Genomic DNA, 21,283 nt, shown 5'->3' with positions numbered 1-21,283 from the left:
GCATACTGTTTCAAAAGAATTAGGTACTTAGGTACTGAGAGAGTAAAAAAGAGGAGATCTCAAGCACAGCATTCGGTAGGTGTGTGACACCCTCTGCCAAAATCAAGTTGTTGTGAACCGGCTAGTCAGATGCCGGCTTTAATATACTGCAAATAATATTTGTTGACTGCGCTCCCTACCGTGACGTCGCAGAAATAGAAACCATGTCAAAAATAGAAAGCCCTGTCGCTAGTCGTGTATCGCGTCTGGTTAGGACACTGTGTAACATGTCTGAATCAACTTGCCTACAATAGTTTAAACAAATGAAACTATTTGTAAGGATTATCAAGTGAAAATAGCTCCCTACGGTAACAGTTGCTGGTTGACACTTTTTACAGTGTTAAAGTGATCGAATATTTGTCAAATTCATCACAGCAAACAGTCCAAGTTTAGTCGTGATGTGAACTGATATAATAAACAATAAAGGAAGTTTGTTGGTGTGTTTATTTGGCGTCAATTAACGACAGACCATTGAACCAGAGGCTATTTTTTTATTGCTGCAGGTGTCCCGAAAATGAGGAGTTCAACACTGACAGTTGAACTACATGGAGAGGAGCTCCGCGCTCAGAGTAGTAATGAGTAGAGACCACACCTCCGAGCGGTGGGCAAAAGTCCGGACTGAACGAGCATCGCCAGTCGGAATGGCAGTACCGATAAGAACTGCAACCTGATATGGTCGGAATTACTGCGCGAGACTTCGATTCAACTTGATGTCTCTTTTATCTGTCCTCGTTTCCCCTGTCAGTCGGACACGGATCAGAGTGGAAGCCTTGCTGTGTGGCGGTTCGGGATGGTGTGTTGCCTGCCAGCACATCACAGGTAAGAACTGAAGCTCATAGCCGGATTTGAGTTCTGAAAGAAAGCCTTCGTAGGGACACTTGGTTATAAAATTACATTAGAAATATATGTGTTAGTTAAAAGTTCGAAAGACAGTTCAGAGTTTTGCACCTAGAGAGGATCCAGGACAGGGAAACTTTGTCCTGGGTGAGTTTTAACGCTTCCTTTAACGAGGATCCTAAAATCTGCAAGTAGACTTTGCTCTTTCCAGTTGTAGGAAATGGAAGAAAAAAGAGTTGATTTTGAGGAACAAACTTACAAATTAAAGTTATCTATTCAAATCAGCATTTAGCCTATTTATAGACTTGTCTGGTATCAATTTAAATTGCGGTTGGTAGGCTGATCTGTGACTATGACATTAACATACAGTTTGAATACTATTCAAGAATAGTCACATAAAAAGAAAATTCCCTCATTATTTACTCATCCAAGATTTGTATGACTGTCTTTCTTGTGCTGAACATAAACAAAGGTTTTTAGAAGAATATTTCAGCTCTGTTGGTCCTCACAATGCAAGTGAATAAATTTGGAAGCTCCAAAAGCACATAAAGGAAGCATAAAATGAATCCACATGACTCTAGTGGTTAAATCAATATCTTCAAAAGCAATATGATAAGTGTGGGTGCGAAATACTTTTTTTTTTTTTACCACTCTACACTTTTGTTAAAATGTACAATGTAAAATATTTGTCAGGTAAGCTTAAAATGTGCTACATGTGGTAACATCTAAATTAACTAGTTTTATTCAAGTTAAAAGCTATTATTCAAAATGACCAAATCAAAATTAAAAGTCATGTTTAGGGATCAGATCGAGTAGAAATAGCTCCTTAAGTAACAACCACACATTTTAACTTTTTACAGTCTAACTATTTATTATGAGCAAAATAAAAGCAAAATTACAAAAGGGAACTGCAAAATTGTTCCACCCCAAAAACTGAAACCATTCTGCAACAGCCTAGTCTGAGAAAGGTAAAATCTGTATAATTAATATTATTCCTTGTCGTAAAATAAAAGGGAAGCAAATTATTTTAATGTCTTTGGTGCCTTTTCCATTACAAAGTGTGATCAGTGGTTTACAATGTAATAGTTTAGGGAGAAGATGACAGTGATTAGTCATGGCTACCCTCTCAGCCATTGAACCATTTATAGTTCAGTTTATATGGTATATCAGCTACACGCTACACTGGGGGTGTTGATAAAGTCACATCATGGATAGAGAATATCTATATTTTCCATGGCAATGAAAAAGACATGGACACAAACTCTTACAATGACACATTATAAATGTTGCCTCCCAGTAGGGTGGAAAGGAAAAAGCAAATATCAGTAAGCAAACAGTAATAACAAAAAGTGCTATTTGCCCCATTAATTCTAAGTTTAAATAGCTCGAATGAAGAAGTACCAAAAGTACCATTGATTTTTGGACTTGTACCATGGTAGTATACCTTGGTATTATTTAAGCATTTAGGAGTGCCATGTTACAGTAATACTATGTTACATGAATATGATTATAATTCAGTACCATGGTATTACCTGATATCATCACTATACAGTGACAGTACACTGAAAGAGATGTTAACCTAAAATGTGCATTTCAGAATCAACCTAAATACATTAGGATGCACCTACAAAAATATTTATAATTAACACATTTATGTGGATTGCTGACTTTAAAAGTTATTCTTCCAGATCCCGATCCCAGATAAGAACACGGATATTAAGGAAACAACAGGGTGACTGTATCCAGTAACATGACAATCCAGTGAGTGGACATTCCAGAATATTCCTTAACACAGAGACAGACAGTAACACTGAAACTATGCCCTCAGAGTGAGGGAGCATGCCCTGCTGTCTAACCTGGCAGGTGTATATGTCACAGACGAAGATGAACGCAGAAAGTGGAGCTCAAGCAGGATAGCTACCCTGCTTTTATTGCATTATGGGCGATGTCCACTTTTCTGTTGGCCTGGAGGAGACAACCAAACATTCTGTATTCTGTCACTGTTTTGAGAATGAAAGGGGAGGCTAACAGGGAGAGAGGGAAAGCATAGAGGTTAACCTTTTTCTCATTGTCAGCAGCGAGGAGCTGGGTGGAAGGCCTATTTATTGGTGATTTAATTAGTGCTTTATATTGCAGCTGTGCCCAAATAGAGGGAAATCAGGCCCTGGATAGCAGTGAAAACGGAATATTATTGACCTTGCAAATAATAACAAAAAATATTGCACCCTTACTGACATGCTCTAGAGAAATATGTCTCACATTATGTGCCCAATTTTTGTACACTGTTTGCACATCCATAAAAGCAGGTTTGGGTCCATTGTTGTTGAGATAATCATACACAGAGAACATGGAGACATTTTGTGTTGAGCAAGATTGAGCAATCTGTCTTATGATTTTATTTTTTTGTTCTGTTTCCTCCTAAAGGACAATGGCAGTAATGTGGCAGTAAGCTGCAGTTAGGAGTTGGAATGAAGTTAATTGTATTGAGGAAAAGAGATGAGGTAATGACACCACAGTCCAAGTAAAATAATGGAATAAGGTACATGGAATGACATATGTAAACTTTTATGATAGGGAGGGGGGGCTTTGATTTTTTTAGGATAACCCTCCCCAGCCAACAAAACAGTAGTGCAATATAGAATGTAAAAAGAAAGAAAGATAGGCAGAAAAAGGTTACATACACTGTAGTCTGACTGAGAAAGATGATGAAATTAACTCAGATGCAGAGAAATAATGAGCATAACGTGAGCATAAAGAGCAGAGAGATGCTTAAGGGGGAATTCAGAGGTGATGTATACAGTTCTGAAGGCAGGGCCCAGGCCAGCTGCTGTTTGCAGTTTGTTCCTGAGGTTATGCCTGCCAATAACCTGGGCCATGTGTGCAGGCTGATAAAATGTGGATTAAGGAGGAAAAAGAGAGTAGAGGTGGCAGTAAGTAGCATGAATGTAACAGCTCATTCTTGATCCTCAAAGCACCCAGATCTTGATTAGCCAAAACTCCATAATTAATTTATAAATGTTTAGGTATACAGCACATTTTTCAAATACATAGACGCTCATTTTTAGAAATGTAGATTTTGAGTCAGTTGTTTATTTATGATGCCATGGTCATTTTTCAAATGAATTATTAATGTTTTTTTAGTAAAACTCTCATATTCATGAGGATCAGTGTTATGGTAATCAATAAAGCAATGAGCTATGAGAGGCTGTGCATAACAGTGATTTTACCACATGTAGGGGTGTTCTTATGCATGATGCAAAGTGGAGTGCCTTTAGGTGGGTTACCTAACCATGGTAAAAACACTGTAGCATACAGCGTTGAGTGGCTTATTGCTTTTAGAAATAGCACTATAATAGCACTATAATTAAAAATATACCAATGTTCAAAAAACATGGTCTTATAGAATAACGTTACTTTATCTACATTTTTATACAATTATTGTTATGTTGTTCGTTCATCATATCATGGCAGTTTCCTCCTGAAATGTATGCTAGTTGCTGCAAAAACAACGACAATGAGTAAATGGCAGATTATCAGTAAACACTAACTTTTCACCCTGTTCCCCATGAAATGCCAACTTATCTAATCACTTTTACTATGGTGCATGATGTTTGCATTACATAGCCAACTGCATTTATAAGCTTGTTCAAATGTGATCAAATTGCATGGTAGTTCAACTGGTAGAGTGTTGCACTTGTGATGTAGAGGACCACGGTAAGAATTCTGAAGAGCAAGAACAAAATGGCATTGGTCTTTCAGCAATTGTTAATTTGATGTCATATTGGCTTTTTATGATACTATCGGTTAGGTTTTAGGTTCAGGGTAGGGAGGTTTTGTTGATTAAAAACCTTCAAAACCTCATCTGTTTTTCATCTCACATTAGTTTTTTTTATTAATTTATCGGTCTGGTTTAGGTTTAAGGTCTAGGGTTGCGTAGGAGGTTTCCCACTGCAGTTAGTGGGAAATTTGTCTCCGAACTGCCGCAGTGTGCTTAAGGAGCTACTTAATATAATTTAGCAAAAATGCCACCACATTCATGTAATTTTTATGAAACACTGTGGGTAAACAATTCTTCTTCTGTAATTCATAGAGCAATGCCATTGTGAGGATAATGAATACTTCAGTTTCCTAACTGTTGGCTGTTTATGGTTGCTAAGCAACATAGCATCTTGGCAAATTAATATCATGGTTTGAAATTAACATTCACCAACCCACCAAATGCGGGTAAAAATCGTCTATGGCGGGTAACTCTGTCACTCTTATTAGCCACTTTTCAGGTCTTTTCCTGCATTGAAAATTTGGTTAATGGCAGGCGACTCGGAGCTGCTACCGAAGGAAATTTATTTGGTATTCATGCCTCTCATAACTTACACACACTCATCTGTGTGGCGCGAATGAAGTGTGCTTTCGCATGAACCACCGCAGCGCACTCCAGAGATAAAATCGGCAGAGCTCTGGAACTCTGATTCAGTCACGCTTCACTAATTACGAATGACACCGTTAAGCAATGGTAAACTTTCATAGGTGAGAACTATTTGAAGGGGTTGAAACTTATTCGAACTGTGGAAGAATTATTGAATTTTCCTCCTGTTCTATCCTACTCCTGTTCTAACTGGCGTTTGCCTTTGGATATTTTATAGGTTACTTAAACCATTAGGTTTAAGTAAACTCATACAATTCTTGTTTAAATAAAATGTCCAAACAAATGCATGAAGTTACAGCCTTCAGGTACCTTTATCACTATTTGAGTGAAGTGGGATTTTGACCAGTGAAAACGCTGAGTGGCAAGTGACCTTGCAAAACTACTAGCCACAGTGACCGGTGAGCCAAAAAGTTAATTTCAAACCCTGATTAATATAGAATGTGCGGTTACAGGTGTGTGTTTAAAGTCATTTTTCAACAGCTTTGAATGCTGCTCATTCAATGAGAAATTACAGTCTGAACTATCTTTTTGTATATCATCATAGAACATTTCTTAGTATATGATGAAGAAACAGACTTGCAAAAGCTTACTTTTTAGGAATCACCTACACTATTTCTCAGATGTCTCTTCCAACAGCAGTGTTCTCTTGTACCAATCAAAAGCAATTAATTAAAGCCTTTTGATTCTTATTGATCTATCACATGCCCACCCCACATATCTAACTGTCAGTCTTTGATTATATTGTCTCCAGACACATAGTGACCCGTCTCATCCTGGCTTAGAGAATCACACAGAGACTTGCTCCATTGTCTCTGTCTAGGAACCAAGCTACTAAACAAGGCATCAGCTGTTGTATGGTGAACAGAGACAAGACAAGAGCTTGCTTTATAATGGTTCTTTTTCAGATACCTCAAAGACCTGCAGTCAGAGATACAACACTGTGCTGCTTGAATAGAGAATGAATTGTGCGCTTGGTCTGCAACAATGTGTAGCATTCACACCTGTTGGGAAAGATAGTGTTTCCTTTAAATCTGCAAGAAAGGTGCCAAACATCAGTAGCCAAGCGCAACATGAACCAAGAAGGAAGAGAGGGAACACTGTTGGGTTGCCTCTAAACCTGTACCACTGTTTAATTTGTGGATCACTCACTCTCTGACTGACATTTGCCCTATGAGAGACCTTGATGGAGAATTTACACTGATTGGAAATACAGTGGATTCCTATCAGTTGCAAGAAATCTGATAATTGTACTCTGGACTGCACCACAATGACATCACTAAAGTGAAGAGGAGAGTTCCAGAAGAGCCATTACAAGTCAACACAGAAAGTAAAAATATTATTGTTTTATTAAATATAAGATGAAGGGCTCATAATAAGCTCAAATCAAGTCCCAATTTTGAGGTGATATAGGATATATCCAACCTTGAGGTCCTCTATCTCTCTTCACTCTACTGGGAAAATGACTGAATGTGAATGCAGCAGTGAATGATAAACTATTCACCTGCCACATTGAGAGTTTGTGTATAATTTTGTAGGGTGAGTACTCTTCCGCTGAAACTTTCTGGATAGTATTTAGTTATAAGCGTAATAATTCAGAAGGTTGAGTCCACTTAGACATGATTGAAGAACTGTCAAACCAAGTTTCATTCGTTTTTGTTTTTTTTAAGAAGAGCCACAGGTGCTACTTTTTAGGATGCACAGTGGGTCCTGTATTCTTTTACACAAGTCAGGTGAGATAAGGCATGGTGTACTACAACAGTATAGTCTGTATCCTCTATCTTTATAAAATAACTGGGAATGTAGAGGGCAAAGAAATTGTACGAAGTGCAAAAAGTCAGCAGACTGATCGCACTGTAAATTCTACAATAGCAGGTTGAATGTTCTACTGCTAAAATCAGTCCGAAACTGCATACCAAAACTCAAACCACTGCCCCCAGTGGCCAAAGCTGGAAGTGTTGTTGAACGAATGGTGACGTGTGAGCTCCAGTTTCCAGGTGAAAAGTGCAAAGAGTGGCCCACAAAGCGAGTTGCATTTTTTTGTTGTAATTTATGTAATAGTCCACAGCAATGCATATTTTATTAACTCCACTCCTAAATCCCAACTATTAAGGCTGATTTATACTACTTTTATGAATTTACTACTTTTCAACTCTGAAAGCTTTTTGTCTCTGGGCTTTAACTCGATATTTATTTGGTATGTGAGTGACACAATATTCTACTTGAGAACTTTCCGATCTAAACAATGTTTTGATCATATTTTGATAGTATAGTGTACAGAAAATAATCATATTTCATAAGTTATGAAAAAGGAACGGATATCATTTGTCAGCAAATTAAAAAGCACGTCTTCAGAGTTCAGCTTTTAAAGTTCAGCTTTTAAGCTTTAAAATAACACCCATTTTGTGTAGGTCAAGCATTTAGTTATTTATTTAAAAAAAAGTTTCAGCATGGAGCTGATAATAATAATAATAATAAATGAAATAATTGTTATTTAAGCAACTCATGAGCAAGCATGCACTATATGCCTGATTTATTTACCCTCTGCATAGCAGACAGCATGTATAATAATTGTTATCTAATCTCAACATGTTCTTTGATTAACTATTTTGTTAATGCTATAAAAACTATATAATAAATCCTTTGAATCCACAGTGTATGTTTATATATTGTAATCTTAGTGGACTTTGGTGCTTCTGTTTTCATGTCCGCTCTTGTTTTTACTCTTCCCTCTTTCCTGGTCATGCTTCACCTCAGTCACAGGGATGCAATATGTCAGTGATATAAGACTCGGGTCTTTAGGGACTTATTTCACATGTGTACACAACCCTTATGGCCGGGCATTTGCATGGCAACAGACTTTGAACAAACTGTGCAAAATAATGGCACTAGTCCTGGATTAAAAAGATAAAGAGTTGAAACAAGAGTACACTTTGGTCCATGATTGTAATGTATGCATTTAGTGTTGTTTAAAAGCAGATGCAATTGACAGGCGCAGCAGTGCTGACTGTGAAGGCAAAGCCACTTACGGGATTGTAAAGACAAGCTGTCAGTCCTGCAACCTTGAGGGTCGCACAGACCACAGGGACAGGCCATTTGTAAAGGAATTAATGCCAGATCCCATAGCAAGAGGGAAATTGTCTTCTTACTCTACTGAAAATCTTAATTCTCTTTCTATACACATTTTCTCCCAACACAGATGTCCCCAGCCACATTAACAGGCTTTAGACTGCACAAGAAGTATTGAATTTAAGACAGATTGCTTAAACACATCATGAATTGAGTTTAAGCCTTCTAAAAATAATTGGGCATTTAATTTTTGTTTTTGCCATTAATCAGGCTGGCCTACATATAGCATGGGATGGTAGTCAATAATAAACAAACAAAGCCCTTGTTTAAAATTTCCACTAAATGCATTATACATCATAATAGTTGCAACATATATCTATCTTATCTGTCTGTATGGCTGTCTGTCTATATAATCTGTATATTTGAAATGATATAATGTTGAGTACATGATTACAGGTTTTTCATTTTTGGTTGAACTAGCCCTTTAAAATGTGCTTGATTTTGGGAGTGTGAGAGTGATGTGCAGTTACCTGATTGTAGTCTTCACTTTTTCCCATTTTTTTGTCTTAATAATATGTTTTAGCATGCCATTGCCTTTAACTTTCAATTCATGCTTTTATTTCTCTTTTACAGATGGTTAATATTTTAAGCTTGCATGTATTAGTGACATAAACATTTTCTCAATAGTATTAATGGCACCTTCTAACCTAATTACTGTATCAACTTTTCTCCCCAGGAGGTTTTGCCAGACATCTTCTCACAGCTGGGACCTGTCCTGAGCACCATTAGCAGCAAAAATCATGTCAGAACTAGAGCATTATTCATCTCCAAGGGACCACCCGCATCCTGACCCAGCTCGCATCCAGCAGAACCTCTTGGAGGAGCAAGTGGAGCTCTGGTGGTTCAGTGAGCCGCGCAAATCTTTATTATGCTACTGTGCCTCAGTGGGCCTAATCTTAGGCTGTGGACTGGGTGGCGTAGGCCTTCTTTCCACTACCACAAGTCTGTCCAGCGAGTGGAGATTAGGCGCCGGTACAGCTCTTTGTCTTCTCGCGCTGGCTGTCCTCCTTAAGCAGTTGTTAAGCTCTGCCGTCCAGGACATGAACTGTGTACGTAGCAGACGCCGGATCGACATGCTGAAGAGCGGCGGTTTATCTGACGTTCTAGTCATGTTGATCACGGGAATCTCCCTGCTTATATGTGGGGCTGTGCTCCTGGATGTTGCCCTGGCCTACCATATGCCTAAACCTGGCAAGGCACTGAATGACATGTTTATAACTGGGGTGGTACTGTTGGTGGTTGGCAGTTTTGCAGTATTAGCGGTCGGGGTTTACTTTGCAGTAGTTTTCCTCTTAGAGAGGACAGGACCGGAACAGAGACGGTGGGAGAGGACTATGGGTTTTTTCACCATTTCAGGCCAAATGCAGGCAAGGAGAGAGACTGCTTCAAGCTTGGCTCATCTAATATAGACTAATAGAGTGCAATATTGCCCGCCCACTTTCCTCCGTTTTTTCGATTAACTTTTTCCATAGAGATTTCATAACATTCTTCATTAAAGTGTTCTAATTCATGAACCAAACCAATCAGCTCTGGGGTTAATCACAACATTAGAAATGTTTATTGGAAGGAAATAAGTATTTGAAAATCAGATAAAAAGACAAAGGTACAAAACTGTGTACTTAACTTAGTCTTTAATGAGGAAATTAACTACAATCCCATGAAGCATTGGGAATTACGTAATTGGATTAAAGCAGAGGTGGAAAGTAATGAATTACAACTATTCTCGTTACAGTACTTGAGTAAATTTTTCAAATTTTTCAACTTTTTTTAAGTATAAATAAATAATAGTACTTTTACTTGAGTTGATTAAAATTAGTTTTCAACTTCGCTACAATTATATTTCAGCACAATTACAAAGTAAAAAACAATTTGGGGGGAAGAGGAAGTCGGCTAGTTTTAAGCACTAAATCTGTTTATAAACTAAAACGCGCTGAGCACTACATCATGAGCACAGCAGCTTGCATAAACTGCCCCCTGTGTCCTCTCTTCTCTTGCTTCTTCAAGACTTACTGCCCCATCACTATACAAGAACTGTAATACTGTGATTTTCTACATATATCATTTTATTCTAGAAAGAAGCCGTTCACTCAGGTACGAGGGAACCATCTGAACACGTTTAACCACTGATCAAGTTTTAATCACTAATTAAGATTTAATCACTTGTTTATAAGGTAGGACATTTATTAACTGTAACAAATATTAACACATTGCAGTTTGACATACAAATGGGGATATCTTGTTTACTTGCAAATATATGTCAAAAACAAACTTTTTAAATACAGTGCCAATAGTGTCGGAAATAAACGGGGACTTGGGGCAAAAATGCCACACAAATTGACAAAAATATCCCTGAATTTCACAAAAATGGGGGCAAAAATGCCCACGCAATGAGGTTCTGTGTTTTATTAATAATATCTGATATAGTTACAATTACATACATTCCGATCTTCTTTTGGCTTTTCACTGAGCATAATTGTTTTTCCCACCGTCCGGTTCCTCACACCATCGTGCGCACATTTTGGTATTGAACTCCCGCATTAAATTCCATAACCGCCCCTCTTGTTCAAAATAAACGGTTCTAGCAGGTAACACTCTTGCACCAATGCTGTTTTGTACTTCCCTGCACTGTGGTGCTGTTTATCTGTCTGAAAAGCCTCACCCGCTAGAGGCCAAAAGAGTGCATGATGGATGTTATATAAAGAAGGGATGAGAAATAACAAAACATAATTTAACCAAATGCTACAATTTAATTAATAATAATATCTCAATATGTTAAATAACCATAATGTTAATTAAGAATGTATTATTACAACTGTAATGCAATAATACATATACAGAACAACCACTTTTAGTGTTTGAATCAATCATAGGTCTCACTAAACACTGTAAAATATTTATTTTTGTATAATTTTATTCAGTTGGCATGTAACAGTTGATAACAGTTTGCTTAATAATCTCATTCCATATCTGGATAATTGCTGCAATATCATAGTGGATAAAACTCCTCCTCTGTGATATTGCATTATAGTAGTTTTGTACAGTATGTTAACTTGCCAAAATACTTAGACATACGTGAATGAGAATAAACCTGAAATATGAATGTGTTTCAGTCAATGCACATTATGTAGTTTAGAGATGATTTAGAGACATTTAGAATGTTTCAAATGGCTATTTCTATTTATTTTTTTTTTATTGTAATCTTACAATGTTCTTTTTGTCCAAGAATCCTCTTGCAGAATGCAGGTCTTTGGCATCAAGCTTCTAGTTTAGGACCTGTGAGGAGTCTCAAACTAGAGATTGTGATTTACTTATCTTTTTGTTGTGCATCTGGGCCGTCCACTTCCTTCTCTATCCTGGTTAGAGATTATTTTATCAATACAGAAATGCATGGAATAGCCTTCATCTCTCTAAAATAATAGACTTTATGAGAAAATAGAATTTCAGGATAAATGTGTTTATTTTTGCCTTTTTTAAAACCAAAATGTAAAATTTAGAATACTTTTGTAAGGAATAGGTGACACAGTATATGTTTTCCATCACAGGTAAAGAAAAACTTAAAACAATTATTTCAAACCATAATAATAATTTGCAATTAATGATTTTGGCAGTATTTAGTATTTTTTTCAGTTTAATGCATCAAAAACATAAATATTTTTGCGTTCTAAAAATGGAACCTTATATACTACATATAATATAATTTTCATAAAGTAACTTGTAATGTAATTACTTGAGTAGGTTTTTTTGGGCAAACTACTTATTTACTCTATTTATAATATTTCTCAGTACTTCTACTTGTACGCAAGTGAATTATTTCTTCTGTAGCAGTATTTTACTTAAGTAAAAAAACTAAACAATCAGTAGGCCTACTCTTTCCACCACTGGATTAAAGACAATGGAAATATTTAAAACAACTGCTTTTAAGTTGTTAATTATAAGTATAGAAACAATATATTTAAATTTGATATTAGGATATATTAAGATATACACAAATTTAAAAGTAGTTTGAAAGTGTAGGGAGACCAAATTCATTGCGTCATTTGCTGTGTGTCATGAGGTGGGCAATTGCTACAAAGCTCATTTGATGCGGCTTGTTTGCTGTGACTCTCTGATTGGTTGAACATCCTCTTCAGGATTCACGGGTAGTGTAGTTCGTCAGCAGGAACTCCACTATTAAATTAAATACATTTTTAAGAAATTATGTTGAAATAGCACAGACTGATTCCTTCAACTGAAGCATATACCATCAATTTAAAACCTCGGAGCTCCTAGTAGGTTTGTCTTTGAAGGTTTATAAGTTATCTTTAAAAATCCTTTTGTCTATGCAGAAAATTAATGGGATTTTTACCTCCGAAATCAGACTTTTGCACTCTGTTGTGTGACTACAAACGTATATGTATGCCAGTCCTAGTGAAAAAGAACAAAGACACAAAACTGTGCTCTCTGCAGTCTTGGGACTTTAAAAAACAGCCGTCAATGAAAGTTTGCACCCATTACACAATGGCACAAATCACATGTGACATTTACAATTACACTCCACAAATAAACTGATTCACACTATAGCTCAAGGGTTTACGCATTAGACCTTTGAGGGTTTAGGCACAAACATTTAAGCTTTTACATTCTCCATTCCAACAAAGTACTATGAAGGATGAAAAGCAAAGAAAAGCACAAAAAGCAATCTAAATGAAATGTTTGATCATGAATTAATGGTTTTTAGATAAAACATGCTGCTTTTGTGTGTGTGTGTGTGTGTCTCTCTATTTCTCTCTCTGTGTGTGCGTGTATGTGTCCTTCACAGCGTTTTTTTTAATGTGGGCAATGGTGAGCATGCCAAGTGGGTGTCCATCTGGGGATGTCTTCAGCTTTTCAGGGACTCCAATGTGAGTCAGTGAATGGATCGGCCATGTCAGTTTGCATCACTGTGAATTTTCACTACAACTTGGTTCTGAGTGCAGGCGATGCTAAGAATCAAATAAAGGATCAGAATCTAAATTTGAAGGATATGGTTACCTATTGGTGTTATTTTTTATAATATTTCCAAGAAAACAGAATTATATTTTATTTGTAGCAATACTCGGAACTGGATTTCCACTTTGATGCAAATAATTGGTATTTCATTTTGGAGGGCTTTAAAAAAAACATTCAAAAACAGATGGAGATAAACAGATGGCAGGTTGTAGCAATTTAGATTTAATTTGTCTGCATAATAAAAAAAAAAAATGTTCAAGCTCTATGAGACAACGTTAAGAAATGACTTCAGAAAAAAAAGCTGCAACATTGTAAATCTTCTCACAAAGCCTAAATGCTTCTACAGTACCCCTAAAAGTATTTCAAAATGTATGAAAGTATTACACGAAGTGTAAAATCAAGTGGTGTTTATTTTAAAGACACTAAAAATGAGGTTTTAGGTTTTAATATATAAAACTAAAGACTATTTAGATTTTATTGAGTATTTAGATACTATTTGGTTGTCAAATGTTAGTGGAAAATGTTCATAGTTAATGTGATGAGCTACACTGGTGTTGTGGTTACTCTGTGAGGCCACCTTTGGGAACTTAATTAATAATGACATTGGAACCACTTGGTTTAAGTCATTGAAAAAATGGCTTAGAAAAGTGAAGTTACAGTTCTGAATTCTGAGAAACTGTCTTTGGCACTTAGTTTGAAATGTCCCTATCTAATGCAATGAAATGTTTGGGCCACTATAAACTGGATTTAGTCACCAAGAGTGTCTCTTCATCATGAGATTTGATTATTTTTGTGGGTTTTTTGCAAAACAATAATTTCTCTTCCAAATCACAAGACGGTATTATTTTAAAATATGCAAATAACAAAAAGGCACCTCCAACGTCTAGCTGGTTCATTTTCTATTTATTTTTTGGTCCTTCATGCATGTGTCTGAGTGTGTTTAAGACATAGCCCACTCAACCATGCAGCGAAGTCAAAGATCCAAAGCTAATCCCGAGAAGACAGAAGTCGGTTGTGAAATGGCCAGTAATGGGCAGAGGATGGCTGGGTTGTGTTGGGCAATGCCTTATTCATAACAAGCTGGCTATTGTGCAACTGCTCAGTCACCATGTAAACAATAGCTGACACTTGGACTCTGTGATCTTTTGACCTGCCATGTGTTGAGACTGATAAGAACAATACTAAGCTTAGTTGAGCTAAACTAGCGACACATGGATTCTGCATCCATATTTATGGATGACTAAAACAAAAAGTTTATTAATACTACGATAATACCCCAGATCCATTTCACATTTTGAGCTTAAGGTTGCAGCTGCATAAAATGGTAATTTATTTCAACAGCTATATATTGAAATATCAATATGCAAATAATACTAAAGTGACCCTTTCCCATACAGCTCAGAAAATTATCAAAATAATTCACATGTTGAAAGTTGATTTATTTTCTCACAATGACCTTATAGTATTAAACAAAAAAGTTATCAGTAATAAAGAAGATAAAAAAAAATGCATGTTTCAGATTCAGCAACAGGGTGGAATAAATATCGAGATGTTACCACATGACCTTTGCTAAATAAATGAGGAAGCAGTTTTGACATGACAACAGCAAATAATACATTCTGCTGCCTCTGCAAAGGTGGCAGACAGTATTCCACACACACACACACATCTGCCACACTGATAAAACAAGTGGTGCAATGCATGCTGAATGAAGGAAAGGATTTTCCCGACGTGAATATTTGCATTGTATCGAGAAGAAAATGTAAATGTGAAAAGAAAATGTGGGCAAACACAAAAAGACCTAATAAATGCAATGATAATTAATGCAGCTTCATTGCTGACCTCGATGTGAAGTTGGATTATTTGCTGGTATGTTGTATGGCTCTGTTATAGACCAGTGATTCACAACCAGGTGTATGTGCACACTAGCGGGTTCTTGGAAAGATTTCAAGATTTTCAAAGATGTTTGCTTTGTTAAACAAATAAAACAGAAATGACGACATATATATGAGGTCTATCAAGGAAAAATATTATTATATGAAAAGACAACAAAATAATTTGTGTACGTTTTCTAAATTTGTGTGGATGACACTCGTAGCACAGTATACACTCACCAGCCACTTTATTAGGTACACCTGTACATCTTATTCATTATCTAATCAGCCAACCGTGTGGCAGTAGTGCAGTGCATAAAATCATGCAGATATGGGTCAGGAGCTTCAGTTAATGTTCACATCAACCATCAGAATGGGTTAAAAATGTTATCTCAGTTTTTGGACCGTGGCATGATTGTAGGTGTCAGATGGGCTGGTTTGACTGTTTCTGTTACTGCTAATCTCCTCGGATTTTCATGTGCAACATTCTCTAGAGTGTGTAGAGAATGGTGCGAAAAACTAAAAACCACCAGTGAGTGGCAGTTCTGTGGATGAAAACGCCTTGTTGATGAGAGAGGTCAATGGAGAATGGCCAGACTGGTTTGAGTTGACAAAAAGGCTACGGTAACTCAGATAACACCTCTGTACAATTGCAGTGAGCAGAATAGCATCACAGAATGCACAACATGTTGAACCTTGAGGTAGACCCCGAAGCCGCCGCCATTTGCGCCATTTAGAATTTCAGCCACCGCCAGCCAATAATTTCATAAGCCAAATTGAGCCGCCATCTGATATAGTTTGGCTGAGCCGGCTAGAATTATTTGCATCAAATAATAATTCTATTACATAGAGACATACACACACGAAATATATAAACAATACACGAGATCTATTTTCCCACTGGATTCATAACAGAACAGTCTTGTGCTCGTTGCTACGATACACAGACTCACAGTGAATTGACGACCAATTAAAATTGCTCGTTTTCCGTACAGAAGAAGCGATGCATTTTTTTCTCGCACTGAGGTGAAATGGCGGAAAGAAGCAAGCAAGGTAATTTTGATCTCACTTCTCACATACTTTCCTAATTTCTACTTACTTTTTTTTTCAACTTAGGCCTACCCAGACTTTTGTTAAATCTTCAGGGCACGGTTGCACAAACACCTGAATCAAAGATTGATGTTATAAACCAAATATTCTGGAACGGAGAGATTTATAGCACTGAACGTGATATTACTGCAGTAACAAACCACCGTTTCCACATTGCTAATTCACGACGCATGCTTCAGTGTACATTGAAGTGAACTGTGCAAAACTTTGTCCAAAATAATACTGATAACAGTGTGTGTTTATATTAAGGCGAGACACGGCAGGCAAAAACATCGGTTTTTTTTTACTGGTTTATTTTGAGATTTTTGGATATTTGTCTTCAATAACATGTCTTCTTTCAGACTTGTGGTGAAAAAAAGTCCGAAATACACATTTAGGTCTTTATTTTACTACACTTCGTCTGTTTGCGACTGTAGATTTCTCATAAATTCAATAATAATACTGCTCAATGGCAAACGATCATCACTTGCTCCTTCAAGGTGTAATATGATAAGCTTCATCCATGATAATGCCAAGTTATTGTATACAACTTAGCCTACATACATTTAGCCTAAACACAACACATTGTAGGCTATGTGAAAATGTTTAGCAGCATACAGACTACAAAATAAATATGTACATACGTTGTGAAAGTAAAATCTGGTGTTTTCTTTATTACATTGTATTGCATTTTGTAGAAATATAGTGTAAGCCATGCATTGCTTGGAAATATTGAGATCTAGTAAATCAGTATAACATAGACATCTGTAGACATGAAGTGGCAGCTTCAGCCATTTGCAGCTATGAAAAGTTTGGCGGCTGCAGCAGCCATTTAGGTTTTGGCTGAGCCGGCTAGCCAGCCAATAACTTCATCAGCCAGCCATTATTCTCAAAACAAATGGCTTCGGGCTCTACCTTGAGGCGGATGGGCAACAACAGTAGAAGACCATGTTGGTCTACCATTTGTGCACTTCAGCAGAAATCCAGATTTGTCAGACCAGGCAATGTTTTTCCAATCATCTTCTGGTCCGGTTTTGGTGAGCCTGTGCCCACTGCAGCCTCAGTTTCCTGTTCTAAGCTGACAGTGATGGTACAAGGAGGGGTCTTCTACTGCTGTAGCCCATCCACCTCAATGTTCAATGTATTGTATGTTCAGAAATGCTTTTCTGCACATAACTGTTGTAACGCATGTTTATTTGGGTTAGTGTCACATTCCTGTCAGCTTGGACCAGTCTGGCCATTCTCCTCTGACCTCTGTCATTAGCAAGTCGTTTTCGCCCACAGAACTGCTGCTCACTAGATGTTTTTTTGTTTTTCGCACCATTCTCTATAAACTCTAGAGACTGTTGTGCGTGAAAATCCCAGGAGATCAGCAGTTACAGAAATACTCAAACCAACCCATCTGACACCTACAATCATGCCACGGTCTAAATCACTAAAATCAAATGTATTACCTATTCTGATGGTTGATGTGAACATTAACTGAAGCTCCTGACACATATCTACTTGGTTTTATAAATTACACTGCTGCCACATGATTGGCTGATTAGATCATTGCATGAATAAATAGATGTACAGGTGTATCTAATAAAATGGCCGGTGAGTGTATGTGTTATTTGTGAGTCACTGATTGTTCTTTGTTCAAATGTGAAATTAATAATATTAATAATAATGCTAAATGATATCCACTATAATGTGAGTTAAAAGGATCACATTTCTGGTTTGGTGTTGATGAAGGGGTAATTGAGCCTTATTTATGGTGCTGCGGGGGTCCATAAATGGGTGGGAAACTGTCATAAAGAAACATTAACAATTCCCCTCTTCAATCTACCTATGTGAGTTTGTGTGTGTATGCTCTGCTGGTATTTTGAATGAGCACATTCAGTAGAAACCAAACCAGAGACAAAGATACAGGGCCACTGTGGTAAAATATAGTGTTACAGTGCTGTCCTAACAGTACAAATGCCTTATTAATTATTGATTTTGAGCACTAAGTATTCATTTCACTGGGCCTGTGGTTATCTTTACAACACACATTAGATCATATCACACTGTGAGATATCGAATCGGTTACCTAACGTAACCTCGGTTCTCTCTAGATTAGGGAACGAGTATTGTGTAAGCTAGCTTACGCTACGGGAAAGATTCATCTTTTCTGAGATATTGAAGCCAAAAAATTATCCTTAATTTTGTATCCATTGTCAACGCAGTGCAGCAGCTGCATACCTTGAGCGGGCTAGCTAGCGAGCTCATTGGTTGCTCTGCGGCAACTGCTGCAGCCTATAGACGAACTTGAGTGAACTCGCGTCCAATGAGAGGCGCCCGCGCCGTCACTTTATCAAAGCCCGCCAGAATGGGCGTGGCTAGAGTGCATATAAGCGTAAGTTCGTAGGCTGGAACCCTGGTTTTCATTGAATGAAGCGAAAGTCACTCGTGGCGCGAGCACGGCCGGCTACGCAATACTCGTTCCCTCATCTAGAGAGACCCGAGGTTACATTAGGTAACCGATTCATTCTCTTACGAGAGGTTCTCTCATATTGCGTAAGCTAGCTTACGCTACGGGAACCCATTGTCAACGCTGTGCGCGCCTAGCATCCACTGCATGAGCCCCGGGGGGGGGTGTGGGGACCCGGGGGAGCCCTTGTGAGTGGGGGAATAATATTTGGCCGGCAAGAGTGCGGGCCAGTGTGTGTGTAATACATAAGCACATAGTGGGAAGGGAAAGACAGAGCGGCGGTGCCGGTCTGTGTGGAATGTGTCCCATCAGTGCAGCTCACCAGGGGAGCTGTAGCGTATTAAACCGCTAGTAGTTTTGCCTGCAGGGCGGGCACTTCCAGATTGTAAAATCTGACAACGGTGGAGGGGGAAGCCCAGCCCGTTGCCACACATATGTCGTGAATGGAAATCCCGCTGGACCATGCCCACGAGGAGGCCATGCCTCTAGTGGAGTGAGCCCTAATGCCTAACGGGCATGGTAGGTCTTTGACGCCGCACGCGGCAGCAATAGCGTCCACTATCCATCTAGACAGTGTCTGTTTCGAGGCGGCGAAACCTTTGGTGCGCCCTCCGAACGAAACGAAAAGCTGCTCAGAGCATCTGAAAGAGGCGGAGCGCGCAGTATACAATCTCAGTGCTCTGACTGGGCAAAGGAGATTGGCGTCGCGTTCGCTATTGGATGCTGGCAGCGCCGATAGGGAAATGATTTGTGCTCTGAAAGGAGTACCGATCACCTTGGGGACATAGCCGTGTCTAGGCTTTAAAATGACCTTGGAGTCACTTGGTCCAAACTTAAGACACGCAGCGCTGACAGACAGCACGTGAAGGTCTCCCACACGTTTAACTGATGACAGGGCAGTTAGAAAAACGGTTTGGAGTGAAAGGTATTTCAAATCCACGGATTGAAGCGGTTCGAAAGGGGGGGGCTTTCATAGCTTCGAGAACTACAGAAAGATCCCAGATAGGAACCGATGGGGGGCGCGGGGGGTTCATCCTTCTAGCTCCCCTGAGGAAGCGGATGACCAGCTCGTTTTTTCCCAGTGACTGGCCGTGCAGGGGTTCAGTGAACGCCGCGACGGCCGCCACGTACACTTTGAGCGTGGATGGGGATCTGCCCTTATCCAACAGCTCTTGTAAAAACACGAGCAGCGACGACACCCCACATGTCCGTGGGTCCAGGTCTCTGTCGGTGCACCATTTTGAAAACACAGACCATTTGGATGCATAGAGTCTTCTCGTGGAAGGGGCTCTAGCGTGTATGATAGTGTTTATTACTCCTTCTGGCAAAGCGACGGGTAGTCGTTGATCACCCACGTGCAGCGCCCAGCTCTGGGTGGGATGCCAGATCGTGCCGCGAGCTTGAGAGAGGAGATCTGCTCTCACTGGAATGGGCCACGGGGCTGTCAGTGACAGCTGCGTAAGCTTCGGGAACCATGTCTGATTCTCCCAGCGCGGGCTATGAGGAGCACCGAGTGACGCGCTTCCCTGATCCTCTGCATTACCTGTGGCAATAGCGAGATGGGAGGGAAGGCGTAAAGCGGGCGGTTGGGCCAGTCCTGGGCCAGCGCGTCCTCGCTTTTCGAGAAAAATACTGGGCAGTGAGAGTTCTCTTCTGACGCAAAGAGGTCTATCTCTGCTCTGCCGAATATGCTCCATAACTTCTGGACTGTTTGAGCGTGCAGGGACCATTCCCCTGGGGAAATATTGTCTCTGGACAGTCTGTCTGGGCCGTCATTCAGGTGGCCCGGCACGTGCGTCACCCTCAGCGAGCGCAGGTGGCACTGGGACCAACTCAGTATGCGTTTTGTCAGATGGAAGAGGTTCCTGATCTGACACCGCCCTGACGATTTAGATAGGATACCACAGATCTGTTGTCCGAACGGACCAGGACGTGGTGACCCTGAATGACCGGGAGGAAGCGCACAAGCGCGTACTCGACCGCTATCATTTCCAGACAATTTATGTGAAGGAGCTTTTCCTGAACTGACCATAGGCCAAAAACCGGAGAGCCCTCGCAGACCGCGCCCCAACCCGTGTTGGACGCGTCTGTCGAGATGACTTTTCGGCGAGATACAGCTCCCATCGTAACTCCCCGCTGATACCATTCGGCCACTGCCCAGGGCTGCAGAGCTGAGATACAGGTCTGAGTCACTCTGATCGGCTGGCGGCCCGTGGTCCAAGCCCGGCGAGACGCGCGGGTGTTTAGCCAATGCTGAAGCGGGCGCATGTACAGTAAACCCAGCTGAAGTACTGCTGCGGCTGAGGCCATGTAACCTAGCATTCTCTGAAATTTTTTCAGAGGCGTGAGGCTGTTCATCTGAAAGGACGCGGCTAGTCGCTGAACACGGTGCGCGCGCTTGTAGATAAGCAAGCCGTCATCGCCATGGAGTCTAGTTCTATTCCAAGGAAGGAAATTGCCTGACTGGGCTGT

The 21,283-nt window shown here is 39.4% G+C and overlaps 1 protein-coding gene across 4 annotated transcripts; it reads left to right on the top strand.

The window, feature by feature from the left end:
• Nucleotides 1–688: 688 nt before the first annotated feature.
• Nucleotides 689–14,129, top strand: LOC127653924 (transmembrane protein 125-like). Of its 4 annotated transcripts, none has more exons than XM_052140784.1 (3): nt 689–858; nt 3,301–3,377; nt 9,102–14,129. In XM_052140784.1, exon 3 carries the CDS (start codon nt 9,166–9,168, stop codon nt 9,832–9,834), a length of 669 nt encoding a protein of 222 aa, XP_051996744.1. In that variant the 5' UTR covers nt 689–858; nt 3,301–3,377; nt 9,102–9,165; the 3' UTR covers nt 9,835–14,129. The 4 variants fall into 4 exon arrangements, with proteins under 4 accessions (XP_051996744.1, XP_051996745.1, XP_051996743.1 ...); XM_052140785.1 differs by lacking the exon at nt 3,301–3,377 and adding an exon at nt 2,565–2,637; XM_052140783.1 differs by lacking the exon at nt 3,301–3,377 and adding an exon at nt 2,553–2,637.
• The last annotated feature ends 7,154 nt before the right edge of the window (nt 14,130–21,283 follow it).

This window comes from Xyrauchen texanus, chromosome 13 (genome assembly GCF_025860055.1).
Source record: "Xyrauchen texanus isolate HMW12.3.18 chromosome 13, RBS_HiC_50CHRs, whole genome shotgun sequence".
NCBI lineage: Eukaryota > Metazoa > Chordata > Actinopteri > Cypriniformes > Catostomidae > Xyrauchen > Xyrauchen texanus.
This window is presented reverse-complemented; position numbering and strand designations above follow the sequence as displayed.

Excerpts from the sequence above, each read along its gene's own strand:
- LOC127653924 (XM_052140782.1), top strand. The coding sequence starts at position 9,166 with ATGTCAGAACTAGAGCATTATTCATCTCCAAGGGACCACCCGCATCCT.